This window comes from Lontra canadensis, unplaced genomic scaffold (assembly GCF_010015895.1).
Source record: "Lontra canadensis isolate GAN:19392208 unplaced genomic scaffold, GSC_riverotter_1.0 scaffold63, whole genome shotgun sequence".
Classification (NCBI taxonomy): domain Eukaryota; kingdom Metazoa; phylum Chordata; class Mammalia; order Carnivora; family Mustelidae; genus Lontra; species Lontra canadensis.
This window is the reverse complement of record NW_022631057.1, coordinates 11,858,633-11,878,648: the sequence shown is the minus strand read 5'-3', so window position 1 is coordinate 11,878,648 and position 20,016 is coordinate 11,858,633. Positions and strand designations below refer to the sequence as shown.

At 44.4% G+C, this 20,016-nt stretch overlaps 2 protein-coding genes across 3 annotated transcripts in view; both read left to right on the top strand.

Moving 5' to 3' along the window:
- The first annotated feature begins 354 nt into the window (after window positions 1-354).
- Window positions 355-4,900, top strand: RAB29 (RAB29, member RAS oncogene family). The gene is made up of 5 exons (XM_032878453.1): window positions 355-545; window positions 2,520-2,591; window positions 3,467-3,648; window positions 3,941-4,062; window positions 4,359-4,900. Exons 1-5 carry the CDS (start codon window positions 422-424, stop codon window positions 4,468-4,470), a joined length of 612 nt encoding a protein of 203 aa, XP_032734344.1. The 5' UTR covers window positions 355-421; the 3' UTR covers window positions 4,471-4,900.
- A 9,589-nt stretch (window positions 4,901-14,489) lies between these two features.
- NUCKS1 (nuclear casein kinase and cyclin dependent kinase substrate 1) overlaps window positions 14,490-20,016 on the top strand; it is a 28,807-nt gene continuing 23,280 nt past the window's right edge. Inside the window, exon 1 of one of the 2 annotated variants that reach the window (XM_032878452.1) lies at window positions 14,490-14,721. In XM_032878452.1, the coding sequence (XP_032734343.1) occupies window positions 14,705-14,721 (17 nt within the window). In that variant the 5' untranslated portion in view covers window positions 14,490-14,704. The remainder of the gene's footprint in view (window positions 14,722-20,016) is intronic. The other variant, XM_032878451.1, reaches the window with a different exon arrangement.

Here is a 20,016-nt window from a genome sequence, read left to right as displayed (position 1 = left end):
GGTTTGTGTCGGGCGGGGAAGACCCCATCACCTGACCCCGACTGTGAAATGACCTGGCCCCGGCTTCAGTCGCCCGGGGCACCGCTCCGGGGAAGTCCCGGTGGGCGAGGCACCGCCGCGTCGGGTCCGGTTTCTCGGCAGCGGGGCGGGGTGGGGGAGACGGTGCAAACAGTCCCGGGGCTCGGAGCTCGGGCCCTGGGCCCCACCCAGGCTGAGGCCGCGCGGGGAGGAAGCGCGTAAAGGCTGAGTGCGAAGTTTCCCTTTCTTTTTTCTCGTCAGAGCAGCCCCAACCGGCGGTGGGCTGCAATGCCGAACTTCAGTTTGTAGGGGAGCCGAAGGGGTTAAAACAGACGACTCCCTCCACAGACACCTCCCCACCCACCCACCCCGCTGCCTCCTTCACCCGTCCGGCCCGCCAGCCATGGGCGGCAGAGATCACCTGTTCAAAGTGCTGGTGGTGGGGGACGCCGCGGTGGGCAAGACGTCGCTCGTGCAGCGGTACTCGCAGGACAGCTTCAGCAAACACTACAAGTCCACGGTGGGAGGTGAGACGTCGCCGCGGGGGCGGGGTGGACCCCCGCGGGTGAGGAGCCCGCCGGGGGCTCGGTGGCCTTGGGTCCTTACTCGGCTCAGGAAGTAGGTGTCCGGGAGCCTGGAGGGAGTACTTGCGGGTGTTCGATTTGCACGTTTCTCTTGGGTTTCCCCGATGAGGTTCACGCAGTCGGAGCTGACCGCCTGGAGAGGGACTGGGCGAAGGTGTGAAGAGGAGGAATGGGGTAGGGAGGTTGAGGAAATACGCAGTGGTTCGTTCCTCGGGGGCACCGTGAGCTCAGGTCTCCCGTAGCCTCCGGAGCGGTCACCCGCAAATCTCTGCGATCAGCCGAGGCCGCTGGGACCCCCTCGGGGAGGCCTAGTTCGGTGCCAGCTGGGGCCCTCGACCCATATCTCACAGGTAGCTGATGAAGGAACAGGAAGGTGTCGTCTGGCCTTAAGGAGCCTCCCTTTGTTTGGGGGATGCCTGCGTGGGAGAGCCCCTGAGCCGCACTATCTCTGATGCTCACCAAGGCTGATGAGCTGTGTGTATTTTTGTCCATGGATTGCTTAAAATAAAGACAGCTAGAAATTATTCAAGGTATCCGACCTGTCTTCCCACCCCCCTTTCTCTCAAGCTGGCATGGGGGGGGCGGGGCGGGGGGCGTGCAGCGGGAAGGAAGGGAACACCAAGTTCATTCATTTCTTTCTAGGGACGGCCTTGGGCTCAACTTTTTGTCTTTCCCAGAAGTAGAACTGCCTTTTTGTTAAGGTCTTTAGTTGGGAAGAGTTGGCAAAAGGGGAGAGTTAAACATTAAGAGAACGTTTTTTAAGGAAAAAAAAACCTACACTAATGTAAATTTTGAAGATGGTTACTTAGGGAATTAAAAAATTAAGAAGCATGAACATTGCAATGAAAACATCCTCCTTGAGGACATCCAGCAACATCCAGGATTTCCCTACCATTCTGCCCCAAACTCATAAATAATAGAAGGGCTCTTATTTCATGGGTTTGGTTAAAAGTGTTTCACGAATTCGTTTTTAGCAATGGCTCTAGTTTTCCTTTAGTAAAGAAGAATGGCTCTGGCTAATTTTTTTTTTTTCCGTGTTTATTCTAAATTTCCCCTAGCTTTCATTTCTGTCACAGATATGGAAAAATGTGTTTCCAATTCTGGGAAGTTCCTCTGTTTCTCTCCTCAAAAGATTGTCCCTGTGGCATACTCTTTCAGGCTTAGCTTCTGGAGTCTCAGCATTGGAGCACAGCTCTCAAGCACCTTCCATAGGGTGTCTTCTTCCTTGGAATCCTCTGGGACCTGTTCCCTTGACCCTATTCCCACCCAGAGTAATCCCTACAGCCTTGTGGAGGGTGTAGAATTCCCCCAGTGTTTTTCTCATAATACAATTGGATTAGAAACCAACAGTGAAATTGAATGTGGAAGATGCAAAAGCCACCACACTTACCTCATTTCCCCCTTTTGCCCTATCATCCCTTCCCCCAGAAAACCCCCCTAGATCTTCCAGAAACTGTTTCACTTGAGATCAGGAATTGTTTTCATAATTGCTTCCATACCTCCTAACCCCAGCCTGAGGGACAAGTAGTATCAAATACATTAGTCTGTTGAGAGAGTAAAAGCTGAGGACCCCTTCAGAGAGTGGTAATGAGTTATCTGTGCTAGTGGTCCCTGAAGACACCTGACTGCCTCCGTCAGAAGACCATGCAAATCTTGATCTTGGGGTCGTAAGTTCAAATCCCACGCTGGAGGTAGAGTTCACTTTAAATAGAACAATGTTTTAAAAAAGAGAGAATTGTCTGTTCCACTCTTAAAAGCCTTTGTGTGGGTTCATCTCAACCCATTGAGAGCCTAAAAATAAATCGATACATGGGATCAGAGTTGTATGTCTCTAGGGTTGTAACCGCATATTTGATCTGAGTTTATTCACGGATTTTTTTAAAGGTAAATTTTATTCAATTGTACATGTATTTCCAGTGGATTTTGCTCTGAAGGTTCTCCAGTGGTCTGACTCCGAGATGGTGCGGCTCCAGCTGTGGGATATTGCAGGTAGGCTGGGGAGATGGGATAGGAACCAGGGAAGACATTTTGGTTTAATCAGCAAGCTCTCAGAAAAAGGGGGGTAGCAAAACCAGAAGGTTTTTTGTTTTGTTTTGTTTTTAAGATTTTATTTATTTGTTTGAGAGAGAGAGAGAGAGAGCGCATGAGTAGGAGAGAGGTGAAGGGGCAGAGAGAAGCAGACTCCCCACTGGGCAGGGAGCCTGATGTGGGGGGGGGGGTCCTGGGATCATGACCTGAGCTGAAGGCAGATGCTCAATGGACTGAGCCACCCAGGCGTCACATTACCAGAAGGTGTTTTTCTGGAGCTGGAATGGTTGCGTTGTGGCGGATGGAGAGTGTTTGTAGATATTTTCTGTAGATGTTTTGCCCTGAATAAATGTCGAGCCGTCTCTCTGTGGGTGGAATGGCTGGCAAGGCGGTAGATGGTCCAGACCATAGGTGGGTGCTCTCAGAGACGAGGGAGGGTGCTTTTTCCTTCGTTTCAGATGACCTTGGGGAGAAAGAAGACCCCCAGAAAATAGAAACAATAATAACAATAGGTGACTTTTTTACTATGTGCCAAGCACTTTCCTGAGCATTTGAGATTCAGTGACTCGTTAATCCTCATCACAACCTTGAGAGGAAAGCTACTGCCTCTATCCCTACTGTACAGATGAGAAGTCTGAGGCACTGGAAGCTTCCCTTGCCCAAAGTCATACAGATAGTAAATAACAGAGCAGGGACTTGGACTTGGGCGGTCTGGACTCAGCCACAGCGCATACTGCCCTCCCCGACAAGGAAGGTAGAAAGGGCAGGGTGTCGGAGGGGGTTCTGAGACTGGTTCTCAGTATTACCTACTCAAGGGCTCCCTCCTTTCTTCCCAGGGCAGGAGCGTTTCACCTCCATGACTCGACTGTACTATCGGGATGCGTCAGCCTGCATTATTATGTTTGACGTTACCAACGCCACGACCTTCAGCAATAGCCAGAGATGGAAACAGGACTTGGACAGCAAGCTCACCCTGCCTAACGGAGAGCCAGTGCCCTGCCTGCTCTTGGCCAACAAAGTATGTGGTCAATCTAGGAAAATGGGCCCTGGCCTCTCTCTGCGGTCGGAGAGTAAGCATGTCTAAAAGGCTCTCCGATTCCGGGCATCCATTTCCCCTTCTCAAGTTGGCAAAATCATCTCTACCTTCTTTCAAGGGATGCTGGGACTTTCTTTGGGAAGAATGTTGGCCAGATTTTAGATGCTGGTGTTCTCAGCCACTGGCGGAAAGGTTTTGCATCCAGAAGCATCTGAGCAGTGTTCCTCTTCCCCGGAAGTTTATGGTGTTGCCTTTTATGTACTCTCTTTGCCAGTGTGACCTGTCCCCTTGGGCAGTGAGCAGAGACCAGGTTGACCGGTTCAGTAAAGAGAATGGTTTCACAGGCTGGACAGAAACATCCGTCAAGGAGAACAAAAATATTAATGAGGCCATGAGGTGAGTAGCTCGTGTTGTTTTGAGGTTAGGCATGCAGACTTACCTGCCTTCTGCTGCCGCGCCCCGGGACCTTCTTTCCTTTTCCTGAGCAAACCAGAGCAGACTGAGCCACTGGAATGTCAGCTTCTGAAGGTCAAGGATGCTCTCCTATCCCCTGAGACAACGGGGGACAGAGGGGCGTTTAAACCTCATGGCTTGACTGCATGCCGTCTGGTGATAAGACAGACAAGGTCTGTCATTTCTCCCATTGTTCTATCCATTTAATCAGTCTTCTGTCTGTTTTCCTTGTTTTTTAGAGTCCTCATTGAGAAGATGATGAGCAATTCCAGAGAAGATATGTCTTTATCCACCCAAGGGGACTATATCAACCTACAGACCAAGCCCCCCTCCAGCTGGGCCTGCTGCTAATAGCGTCTGGCTTGTTTTCCTTCCTCCGTTTCCAACTCTTCCCTTCAGATGCCCACCCAGCAATCTTGTTAAGCACATTTGAACTGTCTCCTGCAAGCTGTCCAGAAGGAGGACCATCGTCACTAAGGAAAGACCTGGGACTCGTGTGTGTTTCTGCATGTGTCCGCAAGCTCCTGCTTGCTGCTGGCTCCCGGGGCTCAGTACCTTCCATATAAAGATCACCTCATCCCTCAATTTGTGATCTAGGGTTTTGTGAGGAGCACTAGAGATCAGCACCTGTGGTTTAAGGATCCTAATTCCCACGTGTTTTTGCATTTCTTTTTCCATTTGATGTATGTGGGTATCTCAGTCTTATCTGACTTCAGATTTCGAGGAAAATGAGAACAAAGGGCATTTTCCAAATTCAGTGTTGGGTTATTGCTTTCAGATTCTGTCTTGGACTTTGAATTTAAACCTCTTGATTCCGAGGCAGGCAAGGAGTGGGGCTGGATATCCGTGGGTCCTGGGTCACAGGAGGTAACCCAAAAGTCACACCATTGTTGAAGCGTCTAAAGTCATAATTGACTTTCTCTTGTCTTGGCGTCAAGAATAGTCAAGCTTTTAAGCTATCTGTGGTGTGTGATGAGAGTCTTTCTTTCCCCCAAAGAAACAATTGTCCCATTAGGGTTTTCTAGTATCTCCCTACCAGTGGGGTGGGAGCAGGGTTCACAAGGTTTCAGGGTTGGTGTCTTGATGCCTAAGTCTGCAGGTGACATTGCTGGGCAGTGCTGCCCTGAAATAGATCTGTTCTTTACAGCCCTGGGAGTCTGAATGGAAGAGGCAGAGGTTAACAGGACATAATCCTGCGGGGCCACTTCCTTCTGAGCACGTTGGTGCCTACCACTTACCAGCCATAGGAAACGCATTTATGTGCAGACCTTTGCCTGAGTGGGGAGAGTAGACAGACAGAAAATCATTAAGCAATTTAAATGCTAAATCGGGTAGGGTTTTTAGTATCAAATCACTTCTACACAGCTTCATTTGTTGAATTCTCACAGAATGGTGATTTATAACCCACCCAAAGTTATGAATATTCTTCGTGAACTCAGAGTCCTAGAGTTCTTTGAAAGACACTTATTTTAAATACATTGTCCTAAATAAGTGGTTCCTGAATCAGACTTATCAGAACCACCTGGGAAGTTTGTTCAAATTTTTAAAAAATCAAATGTGTACATTTTAAGATTTCTGGGTCCAAAACTCAAGCCTACTGAATCAAAATTTCCAGGGGGCGTGGTGTGGGAATATAATTGGTTGTTTTTCAAACCTACCCGGGTCATTTGACCAGCCTGATTTGGAAGACATTGCTGGGGAATTTAGGAAAGATGCAGAGACCCAGGCATTCCTTGTGTAAATGATCCTGGGTTTCCCTCTGCTCTCTTTGCTCTCCAGGTGATTCTGATACACCCCAGACTTTGGAAACTACTCTCCTAAGCAAATGATCAGAAGCCAAATATGAGAAGGAAAACAGGAGCCAGGCCTTCAGTGGTTGGTTGGTCTGTTTTTAGCCAGTTACTTTTTTTTTTTTTTTAAGATTTTATTTATTATTTGACAGAGGGAACACAAGCAGGGGGAGTGGGAAAGGGAGAGAGAGAAACAGGGTTCCCACTGAGCAGGGAGCCTGATGCAGGGCTCGATTCCAGGACCCTGGGATCATGACCCGAGCTGAAGGCAGACACTCAACAACTGAGCCACCCAGGTGCCCCCAGTTACTAACTTTTGCACAGTGTTTTAAGACCTTGAAGTTCTCTTTTTTACCCTTTTCAAATAGGTTTTTATTACAATGATTCTGAAGATAAGAGTGGAATAGCAAATTTCCTTTATGTGAAAAGAAAATTGATTTTTATTTACTGGTTTAAACCTCTGCAGAGTCACAAATAAAGATAAAATAAGTCTTGTATTCATGGTGGTTATTGGCTTTTAATGTGAGTTTATTAAAATGCTACTTTATGCTGATAATTTAAGAGTATTAGGGAAATGGAGACTTTATTATTTATTTATTATCTAATTTTTTTTTAAGATTTTATTTATTTATTTGACAGAGAAAGCATAAGTAGGCAGAGCAGCAGGCAGAGGGAGAGGGAGAAGAGGGCTCCCCGCTAAGCAAGGAGCCTGATGCAGAGCTCGATCCTAGGACTCTGGGATCATGACCTGAGCCAAAGGCAGACGCTTAACCAACTGAGCCACCCAGGTGCCCCTATTTTTAAAATACCTTCTTTAAAAATTAAGGTAAATGTTATTCTATCTCAATTGCCTAATACTAATTCAGTACATGACATTCCAAATACCACTTGGAAATGTGACTATTGTGGGAAATTGAATATGTTTTCTTTTTCTGTGTGCTGACTCAGGATTTACCTGCTTTTTCAAGCATTGCTGGCCATTCTGGACTTTCTCTTGTAAGTGGTGACCATTATAGGGCTGAAACTAATTAAGGAAGAAATTGAAATATAACTAATTCCTCTCTATGTCTCTATCCATAAAAAAAAGGGAAAGCAATTAAAGATTTTAAAAAAGAGGGAAATATTTATGTGATTAGAAATATAATTATACAGGGCGCCTGGGTGGCTCAGTGGGTTAAGCCGCTGCCTTCGGCTCAGGTCATGATCTCAGGGTCCTGGGATCGAGTCCCGCATCGGGCTCTCTGCTCAGCAGGGAGCCTGCTTCCCTCTCTCTCTCTCTGCCTGCCTCTCTGTCTACTTGTGATCTCTGTCTGTCAAATAAATAAATAAAATCTTAAAAAAAAAAGAAATATAATTATACAAAAAATAACTATATCCTGTTATTTGGATGCTACGTCTTGGTATAATTGTTTGGGACATGAATATTGTTGTGGCCCTTCCCTAGAGAAGGTTCCATATTTCAGACAGGATGCCCTTCCAGCCACTCAGCTGGTCTTTGGACAAAAAGAAAACAAGCATTTCCAGCAGAGTGTTTTTAAGAGACCCAAGGAAAGGCTGAGAACAGAGCTGGGGGATTGTGACTGCCCTGGCTTTGGACTTAAAAAAAAAAAAAAATCAAAATTTATTTATTTATTTGAGAGAGGAAGCTAAGAGGGGGCAGGAAGAATCCTCAAGCCTACCCCACCGGGCGTAGAGCCTGGTGTGGGGCTTGATCCCAGGACCCCGAGATTATGAAGTGAGCTGAAATAAAGAGTCAGATGTTCAACCCACTGAGCCACCCAAGCCCCCGTGCCCTGGCTTTGGACTTTGACCAGAATAGCTGAGTGACCAAACGAGCAGAGAAAAAGAGACCACAGGTCAAGGAAGGCCCCTCTGCACTAAGTGATGTATTTGCTCTTTTGTTACTTAGTACTAATGAGCCAGAATTACTCCCCAGATGATTTCCCAAATTCATTTGCCTTAGCTATTACTAAGATATGTTTGGGTTCCTCATTTTGTTCTATCATTTCCAGGGGTGCCTGAGTGGCTTGGTTAAGTGGCTGCCTTCGGCTCAGGTCATGATACCAGAGTCCTAGGATCAAACCCCACATTGGGCTCCCTGCTATGGAGAGAGTCTGCATCTCCCCACACTCGTGCTCTCCCTCTGCTAGTGCTCTCTCTTGCACGTTCTCCCTCTCTCTCAAATAACTAAAATCTTAAAAAAAAAAAAAATTTCTCTGTCCTATCATCTCCAGATTTAACTCGTCTTTAAGTGGTCTTTCATCTGTCCTCAGGACACTGTCCCATCTAACATGAGGCTCTTCCTGTCTGCTGGTGCCTTTTGTAAGCAGTAGTCTGCTTTTGACATGATCTCAGGTTGTGGTTAGAAGGTATAAATGTCTCCATGGTGTTCTATAAGATCCATTGGCACTTTGCCCAAGGAAACAAACCTCTTTTCCCCTTTATCCTCTTGGGTCATGGTACCCTGCTGAAGAAGCTTTAGTGATGTAAGTGATTCATTTATGGAGTGATGTAAGTGATTCATTTATGAAAGCCAAGGAATCCCCAAAGGTGCAGGTTGGAATAGGTAGGAAGCCACTAGAAAATGGTATGTGTTGGAAAATACTACATGTATTTTTGCTTTGGCCATAAATACCTGTGACTCGAGAATATATCTATATATGGCCTTCATTGGTAGAGAAACCCTGCCTTCTGTCTGGCTTTCAAGCATAATTTGAATCCTCTTAAATTTAATCTGCAGGGTTTCAGTATGTAACGGTACTGCTCTGTATTAGGATTCTCCAAGGAAACACAACTAAGAGGAGATACATACGTAAAGGGATTTATTATAAGGAATTGTTTCGTGCGGTTGTGGAGACTGGTGAGTCCAACATGCAGACTGGAGTTCCAGTTCGAGTCTCAGAGCTGGTAGGCTAGAGGAGCTGATAATTCCAGCTTGAAAGCCATGACCCAGGAGAATTCTATTTCACCCAAGAGAGGGTCAATCTTTTGTTCTCTTCAGGCCCTCAACTGACTGGATGAGACCCTTTCATATTTATGGAGGATAATCCACTATATTCTATCTACTGATTTCAGTGTGAATCACATCCAAAAACACCCTCACAGAAACACCCAGAATGATGTTTGACCAGATATTTGGACATGCCATGGCCTAGTCAAATTGACTAACTATCACCTACACTTCAAAGCATTTCATTGTGTAATGGTGGTATTTTGTTTTGTTTAAAGATTTATTTATTTATTTGAGAGGGGAAGGTGGGGGAGGGGCAGGGAGAGAGAGGGAGAGAGAGGAAAGCAGACTCCTCGCCTGAGTGAAGAGCTCTACACAGGGCTCCATCTCACGACCCTGAGATCATGACCTGAGCCGAAATCAAGAGTCAGACGCTCAACCGACTGAGGCACCCAGGTACCCCACGATGGTAGTGTTTCGATTCCTCTTCACACTCAAAATTTGATTCACACTCAAAGGGTATGGGATTAGGAACTAACCACACAGTAATGAGAATAAAGAGAGAACAGGTAGGATAAGCAAGGAGATAAGGTAAGCATTTTATAATTGGTCATGCTGTGAGGAGGGCAGCCCAGGAGTACTGGCTGCTAATACCTAATTTGATATAAACTCTTCCCTCAGATCTGTGAGTTGTGTACGCTTCTTACGCCATCTTTGAAATAAGAAAGCGAACAGTTCTTCACATTTTATGTTTGAGGGAACGTCTCGAAATTTGACTAACCGAAAGGCAGCCAGTTGAATTTGTAATAAAGTCAAGACTTAACTGCAAGTCTGAATTTCCCATCTCCGTTCTGTCAGGTTTCTGGGAACACTGGACCTGAAAAACCTATTTTATTTTTTTTTTAAGATTATTTATTTATTTGACAGACAGAAATCACAAGTAGGCAGAGAGGCAGGCAGAGAGAGAGGAGGAAGCAGGCTCCCCGCTGAGCAGAGAGACTGATGCGGGACTCGATCCCATGACCCTGAGATCATGACCTGAGCCGAAGGCAGACACCTAACCCACTGAGCCACCCAGGCGCCCCCTGAAAAACCTATTTTAGAAAATAAGCCCAGGGGCTCCTGGATGGCTCAGTCCTTGGAACATACAACTCTTAACCTCAGAGGTTATGGGTTTGAGCCCCATGTTGGGTGTAGAGATGACTTAAAAATTTTTTAAAAAATCTTTAAAGAAGGAAAATAGGTCCTAACATTTAGAGAAACAGAACTGACCCTTTGGGGTTTGGAGCTTCTGGTTTATGTTAGCTTTTGAGACCGTGTTCATATATGGAATGGAGACATGCATGTTTCCATAGTAAATTTGGGGGCCCAGTAAGTACAGTTTGAGTAGCATGCAGTACGCTATTTCCTAAGATATTTATTTATTTATTTATTTTAAAGATTTTATTTATTTATTTGAGAGAGAGAGAGCACAAGAGGAGAGAGGTCAGCAGGAGAAGCAGACTCCCTGCTGAGCCGGGAGCCTGATGTGGGACTCAATCCAGGGACTCCAGAATCATGACCTGAGCTGAAGGCAGTTGCTTAACCAACTGAGCCACCCAGGTTCCTCTTCCCTAAGATATTTAATCAACAAGTTTCACTTTCTAAGATAACGTCACCCAAATTCAGTGACTATCATTTAATTTTTTTTTTCATTTAATTTTGAATATCAGCTATCTGATTTGCAAGTACAAGGATTTTAACCACCTTTCCATTTTCAACTGTTGCTGCCAGTAGCTAACATCTGAGTGCTGAGTGCTAAGTATTCCCCTAAGCACTTCACGTGGATTATTTTTATTTTCACAGTGACCCTATGATAGGCATATATATGGAAACAGGTACAAAAAAATCAGCCTTTGCCCAAGGTTACCTAGCAAGTATGCTAGCCTCAAGCAGTGTGACTCCAGAAAATGACCCTTCACTACAGAATACACTGCTTCTCATTTTTTATGTGTATGTTCTGGTGGTGGCATCCTTGAATTTTTTCCATATAACAAATGCTCAGTATGACAGAAACAAAGAGTAATTTTTTAAGTGGGTACATAGATTTTTTAAATACTTTTGTCACGAAAAATTTTAAATCTCATGAAGGAAAATGAAGAAGAAAAATCGAATGCTCCCATAGTCCCACAACCCAAACAAAACTTCTATTTACAGAAATCCACCTAACCTTAGCTCTTAACACTTTAAAATAGAGAGGAAGAAAGAAGTCTGGGGCAGAAGAAATATATACACAAGAAAATGAAATTAAACATTTAAATTGACTGGGGCCCAGTCTTTCTGGCTGTGATCTGAGGGCAGAGGACCATCCTCCTTAACCATGAACATGTCTCCAAAGCTACCCAACCTCTGGGGTTGTAGACAGACGAACTAGACATACAGCCTTTGTGTCCCCTCCTTTCTTATGAGTATGGTGAGCAAGAGTCAGCAGATTGGAGATAGAAGTTAAAAAAAAAAAAAAAAAAAAGCCTGGGAGAAATTTTCTTTAACTTCCTGGCAGGGTCTTCAAAGATAGGTAGCTTTGTGTGCTCCTGTGATCAATGGAAGTAGTGTCTGTCTTTAGATCTAGCTGGATAACTTTCATGAGGTCACAGGACTAGAAGTGTGCCCAGCACAGAGTAAGTGCTCAAAATTTGTTATACATCTTCCAGCTACTATAGCATAGCCTTGAAGGAAATGGGTCTTTGTTAGGGACAGGGAAGAGTCCTCAGTCTGCCACCCCAGCACTGCCATTTCTTAGCATCTTAAACCCTAACGGGAGAAGGAAAACACTGCTTCCCAAGATATAACTACAATCATAGGGAAATAAAGCATTGAGTTTAAAAGGCCCATTAAGGGGCACCTGGGTGGCTCAGTGGGTTAAAGCCTCTGCCTTTGGCTCAGGTCATGATCCCAGGGTTCTGGGATCAAGCCCTGCAATTGCAATCCGCTCTCTGCTCAGCAGGGAGCCTGCTTCCCCATCTCTCTCTGCCTGCCTCTCTGCCTGCTTGTGATCTCTGTCTGATAAATAAATAAAATATTTTAAATAAAATAAAGACTCATTAAATATCAATTTCCAGGCAAAAGGAATGACTATCTTCTGTCTCCTTAGCTTTTTTTTCTTTTCATAGTTCTTTATAGTTTTATGATGTATATTGTCTGTTCAGTGTTGTCTGATGGTGCTTTTAAAGTCTACCCTGTCGTATGATGTCTTCAGTTTCCAACAAACTGGTTGTGGCTGAGACATGTGCCTAGGGCAGAGCACTTGGGGATGGGCGAGAGGGAACTGACCTTGAAGATTGCATTCCCGGTTCTGGTATCCAGAGACACAGTGCTGGAGCTCCTGAAGGCATAATTCAGTACTTGTCCACTAAAAAGTAAACTAGAAGTTCAAATCTTCAGTTCCTTTCTTCTTAAGAGACAGTGTTTGTTGAAAGATTCAGTGAATGAAGAAGCATATGGAGGGAAGATATTAGCTAAAGCTGAAGTGAGGAGAGAGTAGGGTATGACCCTCACCTTGGAAGAGGAAGAGCCTTAATACAGTGGCCATCTATCAATTGGCCATGAACTAAACTAGGAGGGCAAGGCCTGGAAGACCTGTCCTGAATTTTCCATGTACCTGCACATGTTGACTATGGCCAGTTCCCTTCATGACCTAATAAATGAGTAACAAGAATATCTCTGCCTCATCTCACAGTACTAAAGAAAGGTATTTTCTAAAATAATAGCAATCTGCCCTAAGAAAACAACCTTCAGTAAAGTCACTTGTGATCACTGCACTGCCCCAGTCTCTGCACTGGCATTTTGAAAATCATATGCTTGACGATACACTTAGTCAAAATATATTCAGACACTGATTGAGGAAGCTTACTCCCAAAAAACCAGAAGTGTTGACAAGAATGTGGAGAAACTGGAGCCCTTGTGCAGGGTTGATGGGGATGAAAACGATGCAGTTGCTGTGGAAAACAGAATGGAGAGTCCTCAAATATTAAAAACAATATGACTATATGGCTAGCAATTCTACTTCTGGGTGTATACCCCAAAGAACTGAAAGCAGGGGTTCAAAGAGATATTTGTACACCCATGTTCACAGTAGCATTATTCACCATGGTGAAAATCTGGAAGTAACCCAAGTGTCCACTGACAGTTAAATGGGTAAACAAAATGTGGTATATACATACATTGAAATATTATTTGGCCTTTAAAAAGTAAAACATTTTGATACATACCAAAACATGAATGAACCTGGGAGACATTAGGCTAAGTGAAATCTGTCAACACAAAAGCATAAATATTACATGATTCTACTTATATGAGGTTCCTAGAGTAGTCAAATTCATAAAAACAGAAAGTAAAATGATGGGTGCCAAAATCTGGGGAGACAAGGAATGGAGAATTAGTGTTTAATGGTACCTCAGGAAGGTGAAAATGTTTTGGAGATGGATGGTGGTGAGAGTTGCACAACAATGCAAATGTACTTAATGCTACTGAACTATGCACTTAAAAATAGATAAAATGGTGAATTTAATGATTGCACTTTTTTACTACACACACACACACACACACACACACACAAATTCAGGGAAGAAAGGGTAGAGTGACATGGCTAAAGGGAGAAGATAACTTGTTTAATGCTTCGCTGGTGGACTATGCCATTCTCTTCCCTAAAAAAAGAATGCAAGGATAGGGTCATTTTCAAAAATTGAATTTAACAAATACTTAAGATATTGCTCACTGTGCACTGGTGACTGTCCTAGGGGCTTTTCGCATTTCAACTCATTTAATCCTAATAACCCTATGAGGTAATTTTCTTTGGTCCCCATTTTGCACTTGAGAAAACTGAGGCACAGTGATTAAAGTTCTGCAACTACTAAGCTGTGGACCTGAGGTTCAAACCAAAACGCGCCGTGGCCCCAGAGCACATGCTTCTAATCATTAAGTCCCTGAAGTAATGCCGGAGACTGGGACTCTAATGACCCTGAAATAGATCTCAAGGTCCAGAATGGAGAATGGAAATCGGAAGTGAAGTTATTCCTTGATTATGATCCTGCCTCGCCGCTCCAACAGCGGTTGGGGACCCTGAGGGCTGTTGCTGGAGCCATGGGAGAGGGATTGCGCGTTTAAGGTCAAAAATTTTGAACCTATGAAATTTCCCTCCAATTCTGAAGCAGCGCCTTAGTGACGAATCGGCTGCCTATTCCACGGGTTTTGCTATTAGTGCAGTTTCTAGATGATCAAGGCAGGCGAAATGAAACATCGTTAAACTACCACTAAATGACATTGAACCCTATGTAAATCTTTTTTTCTAGTCGTTCCAAGATGCGACCCAAAACGAATCTGCAATTCCGGAGTGGAAACCAGGGGGCGGGCCAAGCAGCGACCATTTTTGTTTTGCGGCCGTGCGCTCTCAGAGCATCTTGACTAACAGGACCCCACGGAGGAGGCGGGGCCTATCAGTGCGCGGGGCGGGGTCTGGGGGACGTGATGATTCAAACAGGCTAATGAGCTCGGCGCATCTGGCAGAAACCACCAATGACCGGGCGTGATGGGGCGGAGCCCACAGGCCCTAGGGGGTTTGGTTGCACCGCGGCTTTGGCGCATTTTCGGCTGGTTTGATTCATCCATTTTGAAGAGACGGGGGAGCGGGGGGCTCGTCTGATTAAGGGGCCCTGAACCAAGAAGCAGCGGAGTTTGAGAAGCCTGCAGCTCGGGGTTCGGCGGCAGCGGCCCCATCGGCCGAAGTTGGGGGGGGTGGGGCGCCGAGCGCGCGGGGTGGGGGGGGTCCTGGTCTTTGGCTTCTCGACTCGGTCCTGTTTCGACAGCGAACATGTCTCGGCCTGTCAGGTCAGTGCGGAGTCCGAGGCCTGGAGCGGGATGGAGGGGGTTGGGGGTGAGTGGTGAAGGACTGGGGGACAGAAGCCTGCAGTCGGCCCTCTCCGGTGCCACGCGCGGCCTCCTCCCTTTCGGGGCCCGCGCGCGCCCTTGAGCGTGGGGGGCCCTGCTGGCGCGCGGGGCTGCGCGGGGGTGGCGGCCGCGCGCCCATGCGCGCGCTCCTCCCCGCCCCGCGCCGCTGCAGGGCTCCAGGCTGCTCTGCTGCCTCCCCCACCCGCCGCACTGGTGCGGGCGGGGTGTTCCCTGAACCGCCAGCGGCTGGAGGGAGAGGGGTGTGAAGTCAGCGCCCCCACCCAGGCCCCACCTCCTCGGGGCCAACCCCTTGGAGCCTTCGGGGAGATCAGCCGAGTCGAACTCGGACTCGGTTCCCCACCCCACCTTAAGTGAGGAGGGGCCGAGACGGCCGAGTGGCCCCTTACCCCTTCTGCTTGCGTGGGGGTGGGGGAACTCAGCCCTCTTTCTCTAGCGGACGGGGGTGTTCCATGCAAAGGGGGAGGGGCAGTACTGCCAACGAGCCCCGCCTCTGTCCTCCAGGGTCGCTGCAGGGCCCCGCCTCCCGGATTGGGCCGGGCGTGGGCGGGACCCGTTCTTTTCCCCTCCGGCAAAAGTGAGAGCCCGGGACGGGGCCCTGGAAAATAATGACTGTTGCCTTTCCCCCGACTCGGAATGCGCAGCGGGTTAACTGCTTCCCCTCCCCCCACACCGAGCTCGCTGTTTCCCTCCGACTAGAAATGTCCTTCTCGGGGAAATGTCCCTACTCAGGAAGGTGCGGGTTAACAGCACGACCCAAATCCCGTGTGGTTCTCGTTCCCGCTGCCTGTCTACGCTCACTCGGCGTACGTGTCTCGGATGTGTTTGTAACCCTCTCTTCCCCCCCCACATAACCTAATAATAAAGGGACTAGGTTCAGGTAGCCAGTAGACGCGATTCTGAGAATTTCAACAAGTTTGCAGTTCCCCAGTGGACGGTGGGATCGCCCTTTGCCGTCCTCCTGGCTATTGTATGGAATGTGCCATTTATGGAGGGGTGTGGCTTAATCCAATGTGTTGAGGCCTTTAAAGGGAGAGCTGTTGCAAATAACTGTTACTTTTAATGTAATGTCCGTGACGCTTTCGATGTTAAGGAATTGGCTGCTTCGCATAGTGTTTTCTAGATAAATAGGTAAAGGTTTAGATTTTAAATGTTTTAACAGTTGTTGCTTCCCCTTCTTCATTCCAAGTTTTGTGAGAAACGGAAGTATTTTGACCTAGAGCTCTAAGGAGAGGTTTGGAACCCGGGAAAGGGTTTTGTTCCACACCGTTCTAGCTCCTGACTAGATCATCCGTCTCCCAACTGGTGGTGGTATGGGACTGCATACTTCCACGCTCGGGGTGGGCATGAGGAGAGTGCTAACTAACTACCTGACTGCTTTTCTGCCTTCTAATTTCTGCCCGCATCTCTGGTAACTCACCGTCGCCACCGGGAAGAGTTTGCCCGCTTTCTGGCAAGGAGTCTGAATAGATTTTTCAGATGATAGTATGCATACTTTTTTTGACATGAAAATGATCAATGTATCCCATCAATTTATGTAGAATATTTTCTTTAGGATCAGGTTAAGTAGACAATATCGTAATAAAGATTTGATTCATCTGGATTGGATCTCCTGTCTCTGGAAGTAAATTACTGTGTGGTGAAATTGGACTATTTTTTTTCTACCTTTCAGCTTCGGTTCACTAGGTTTTGATGACTTTATATTATAGTTGTGACTTTATTATATTCATCTGCCTGAATTTGTGTTCCCAGATTTAGATACTGGAGCACGAACAGAACTTTTTTTTTTTTTTTACTTGAAACTTTGATTTTTTTAATTATTATTATTATTTTTAATATCACCAGGTGGGACTATATTGAGCCTGGGTGTGTCCGTTTTTTGGAGGCTTTGGGACTTCACAACCTTTTTCTTGTTCATTATGTTGTTAAAAGTAATTTTAATTGTCTATTTGCCCCTAATTGAAGAATGAAAATATATTGGCTTTTGGGGTCACTTTCATATTATTTTAAAGCAACTTGGTTTCTGATTATATATTTTAGTGATTAAAGTCTCTTTGTAACTTTAAAAAGTTTTTAATATACTCATGACCAATAATAAAGCAGAAATAATTAAACTTGAGTTTGGTGGTTTGTTAAATTTTGCAATAAAGTCCTGTCTTAGGGAAGTGCCTTTGTTCCAAGGTGTAAATGAAGAATCTGTATACCTGAGGGCATTTGACAAAAAATTAATGGTAGACATTAACCAGATATCAGAATGATCGACCTGTTTAAAAACCAAAAAAAAAAGCACAAGTTGAGAAATAAGTGTGAGTGCTGCTGCTTTTAGGACATATTTCTGCCCTTTCGGGCATATATATAATTTTGGAGGTTTTTCTGCTGTTCATATTTATTGTAAGCATTACTCATTTTCATTTTAATACTAACCTGAGCATTTAAAGAAGAATTAGCAGTGTACTAATGGCTACTTGACACCAATTTCCATGTGCAGGGAACGATGAACTGATAAGCTGGAGCAGATTTTTCCAGAGATGTGTGCAACACATCTGAGTAGTTTTGTTCATACAGTGTTGCTGTCCCTACCTTTTACAGCATCTGACTCATGGTATATAAATGAGAGCTCAAATATTTTAGGCCTTGGGTTCAGTTTTATAGCATAAAGTTACAGCCTTGGAGCTAGGAAGAAATTTAGGCAAATTCATTTTACAAGTGACTTAATAGGGACCTGGACAAGTGAAGTGTCTTGCATCACATACTAGATGCAGAGGTTGGCCCTAAACCTAGATTTCTTAATTCTCAGGCCTCTTACCCTCACCCTTTGTGAAGAATAATCGCTTTACCTTCAGCCTGTTAAGTATTGATGTTAACTGTAGTATACCGGCACTTTTAACTCTTCAGAGTGCTTTCATGATTCTTGTGAGGAAGGAAGGAAAATGTTATTACTTGTAAAGATGAGAAAGAAAAATCAGAGATTGACTGACTTGCCCAGACTAGAAACCAGGTTTCTTGAAATTCAGCGTAATGTATTCTCCAAAGATCCTCCTCCCTTATTGAAAATGATCCCAAGTCATCAGATCGATGTTGGCTCCTTTCTTCAGAACATAAGTGTACTTGAAATCTGGTTGTTTTTTGTTTAGTACTTGAGACTGCAAGGAACTTTAAACCTTGAAAGTTTAGATGTGAAAGCATAGGTTCATATTGATTGATAAAAATAATTTAAAAAAAATGGTTTAAATAAGAGCAGTTTTGTTTAACTCAATTTAAAATAATTTTCAGAGATATTTAACTGAAAGTACGTTTTTGAAAAACTAAAAAGAACTTCAGAGATTGAGTCCAGTTCCTTCAATTTACCAGTGATGACTTTGAAGCCAAAGGAATTAAAGTATAAAAATAGTAGCAAAACTGTATTTAAACTGCATGAGTTTTAACCATTCTTGTTTCTGCTAGATCTGCATTGTCTGTGTTTGATTCCACATAGAAGGTAGTACAGGTCAGCAGTCCCTGTATAGTTTGAAACCTTTGGAGCCATGTGTGTTTTGGAAGTTCAGTTATTTTCAAAAATTTTAGAAGTAACGGGGCCTACTGTGAATTAACGGGCTATCACCATTGAGTTCTGCCTGTAATCAAACACCTTAATGTCTCTGTAGTAAAACTGAATTTTCACACTAACAAAAAAAATGCAGCTAAAAAGCCCTTCTATTGTTAGGTAAACCTGAAACATTTGGTTTTCAGAACTTCCTGAATTTCTAAATTATGGATTAGAGATTGTGGACCTTTAAGAGAAGTATTTTTTCAACCTTCAATTTTAGAAAAAATAAAATCACGTCAAAACCCAAAAGAGCTATCACTGAGCAACTTTTTTTGTGCCAAATTTTCTGCCAGAAACTTTACACATATTTCACATTCTTCAAACAACTCTTCAAGCAAGGTGTATGTTATTCCCATCTCATATGTAAGGTAGCTGAGGCTTGGCTAAATTAACTGGCCTAGTTCACCTGTGAAGAGGTGAAGCAGAAATTCAAATCCACGTGTGACCAACCCACAACCAATGTGATCTTCCCCATGAGACACACTGCCACAGGGTATTACTCTTTCTCATGGTAGTAGCGCATTTTGCCATCTTTGAAAAGGGGTTAACAGTTCATAATAGGACTTCGATGGGGAGGACCAACTTGAAAATGGGGGAGGAGGGTGAAAGAATTTTTATTTTATTTTTTTTTTTAAGGAATAGGAGAATATGTGAAGGGGTTAAAGGAAGATAACTTGGAGAGGGAAATAGTGTGGCACTTGGGGGAGGAAATGTGAACATTAGATAAGTGGCATTGCTTTCAGTGTGTATACATTGTAATACAAGGGCATTTGCTCCCTGACTAAATTAAGTGAATAGATGTCAAAGCTACCTAAAGGACACTACAGGAAAATTAACGGACTCATTTTACATACAAGTATAGATGCAAAACCGCCAGACAGAATATTAGCTAACTGAATCCAGTGTGTATTAAAAATAATCAATGGGATTTGTCCCAGGAACAAAACTTAAAATCTATTACAGATACATCATATCAAAAAACAAAAAGAGGGGTGACCTGGCTGGCTCAATCAGTACAGCATGTGACTCTTGATCTTAGGGTCATGAGTTCACGCCCCACATTGGGTGTAGAGCTCACTTTAAAAAAATAAAGGACAAAGCAAAAACATGGCATTGAAAAGGTTCAACACCCATTGTAAAATTTAGTATATTAAAATAAGGAAAATTAAGATTAATAAAAATTGCAGTTGATTTAACTTGACAAAAGTTTCAAACTAAGGTAAGTGGTTGAATTTTTAGTGTTTTAAATAAAACTAATTGTTGGGGGGAGGTAACATGGTGCAGTGAAAAAAACCCGGGGATCAGGTGATGTAGGCTCTGGTTTCTCCGTAGGTTTATATAATGGAGATGTTTGCACTCCATTAGAAGAATAGCTTGCCTTCACGAAGCTTTTTACAGTTTTGATAGGTTTCTTTCAACTGGAGAAATAAAATTAATAAGGAAAATCATTTTGAAAAAAGGGCAGTTGGTTTTATTTGTGTAAATGGCCCTTTTTTCCCAGAAATACAAAACAAGGTCACCACCGTTCTGTGTAATTCTAGGACACCATCTCACTGTCCTGTGAATGGTGCTCCTCTGGACTTAGTAAGAATTAGAGCCCGCACAGCCAGATGGGTTTTGCTTTGCAAACT

Excerpts from the sequence above, each read along its gene's own strand:
- RAB29 (XM_032878453.1), top strand. The coding sequence starts at position 422 with ATGGGCGGCAGAGATCACCTGTTCAAAGTGCTGGTGGTGGGGGACGCC. Across the intron at positions 546-2,519 it reads CTACAAGTCCACGGTGGGAG|TGGATTTTGCTCTGAAGGTT; the intron begins GTGAGACGTCGC and ends ATGTATTTCCAG. Across the intron at positions 3,649-3,940 it reads GCCTGCTCTTGGCCAACAAA|TGTGACCTGTCCCCTTGGGC; the intron begins GTATGTGGTCAA and ends TCTCTTTGCCAG.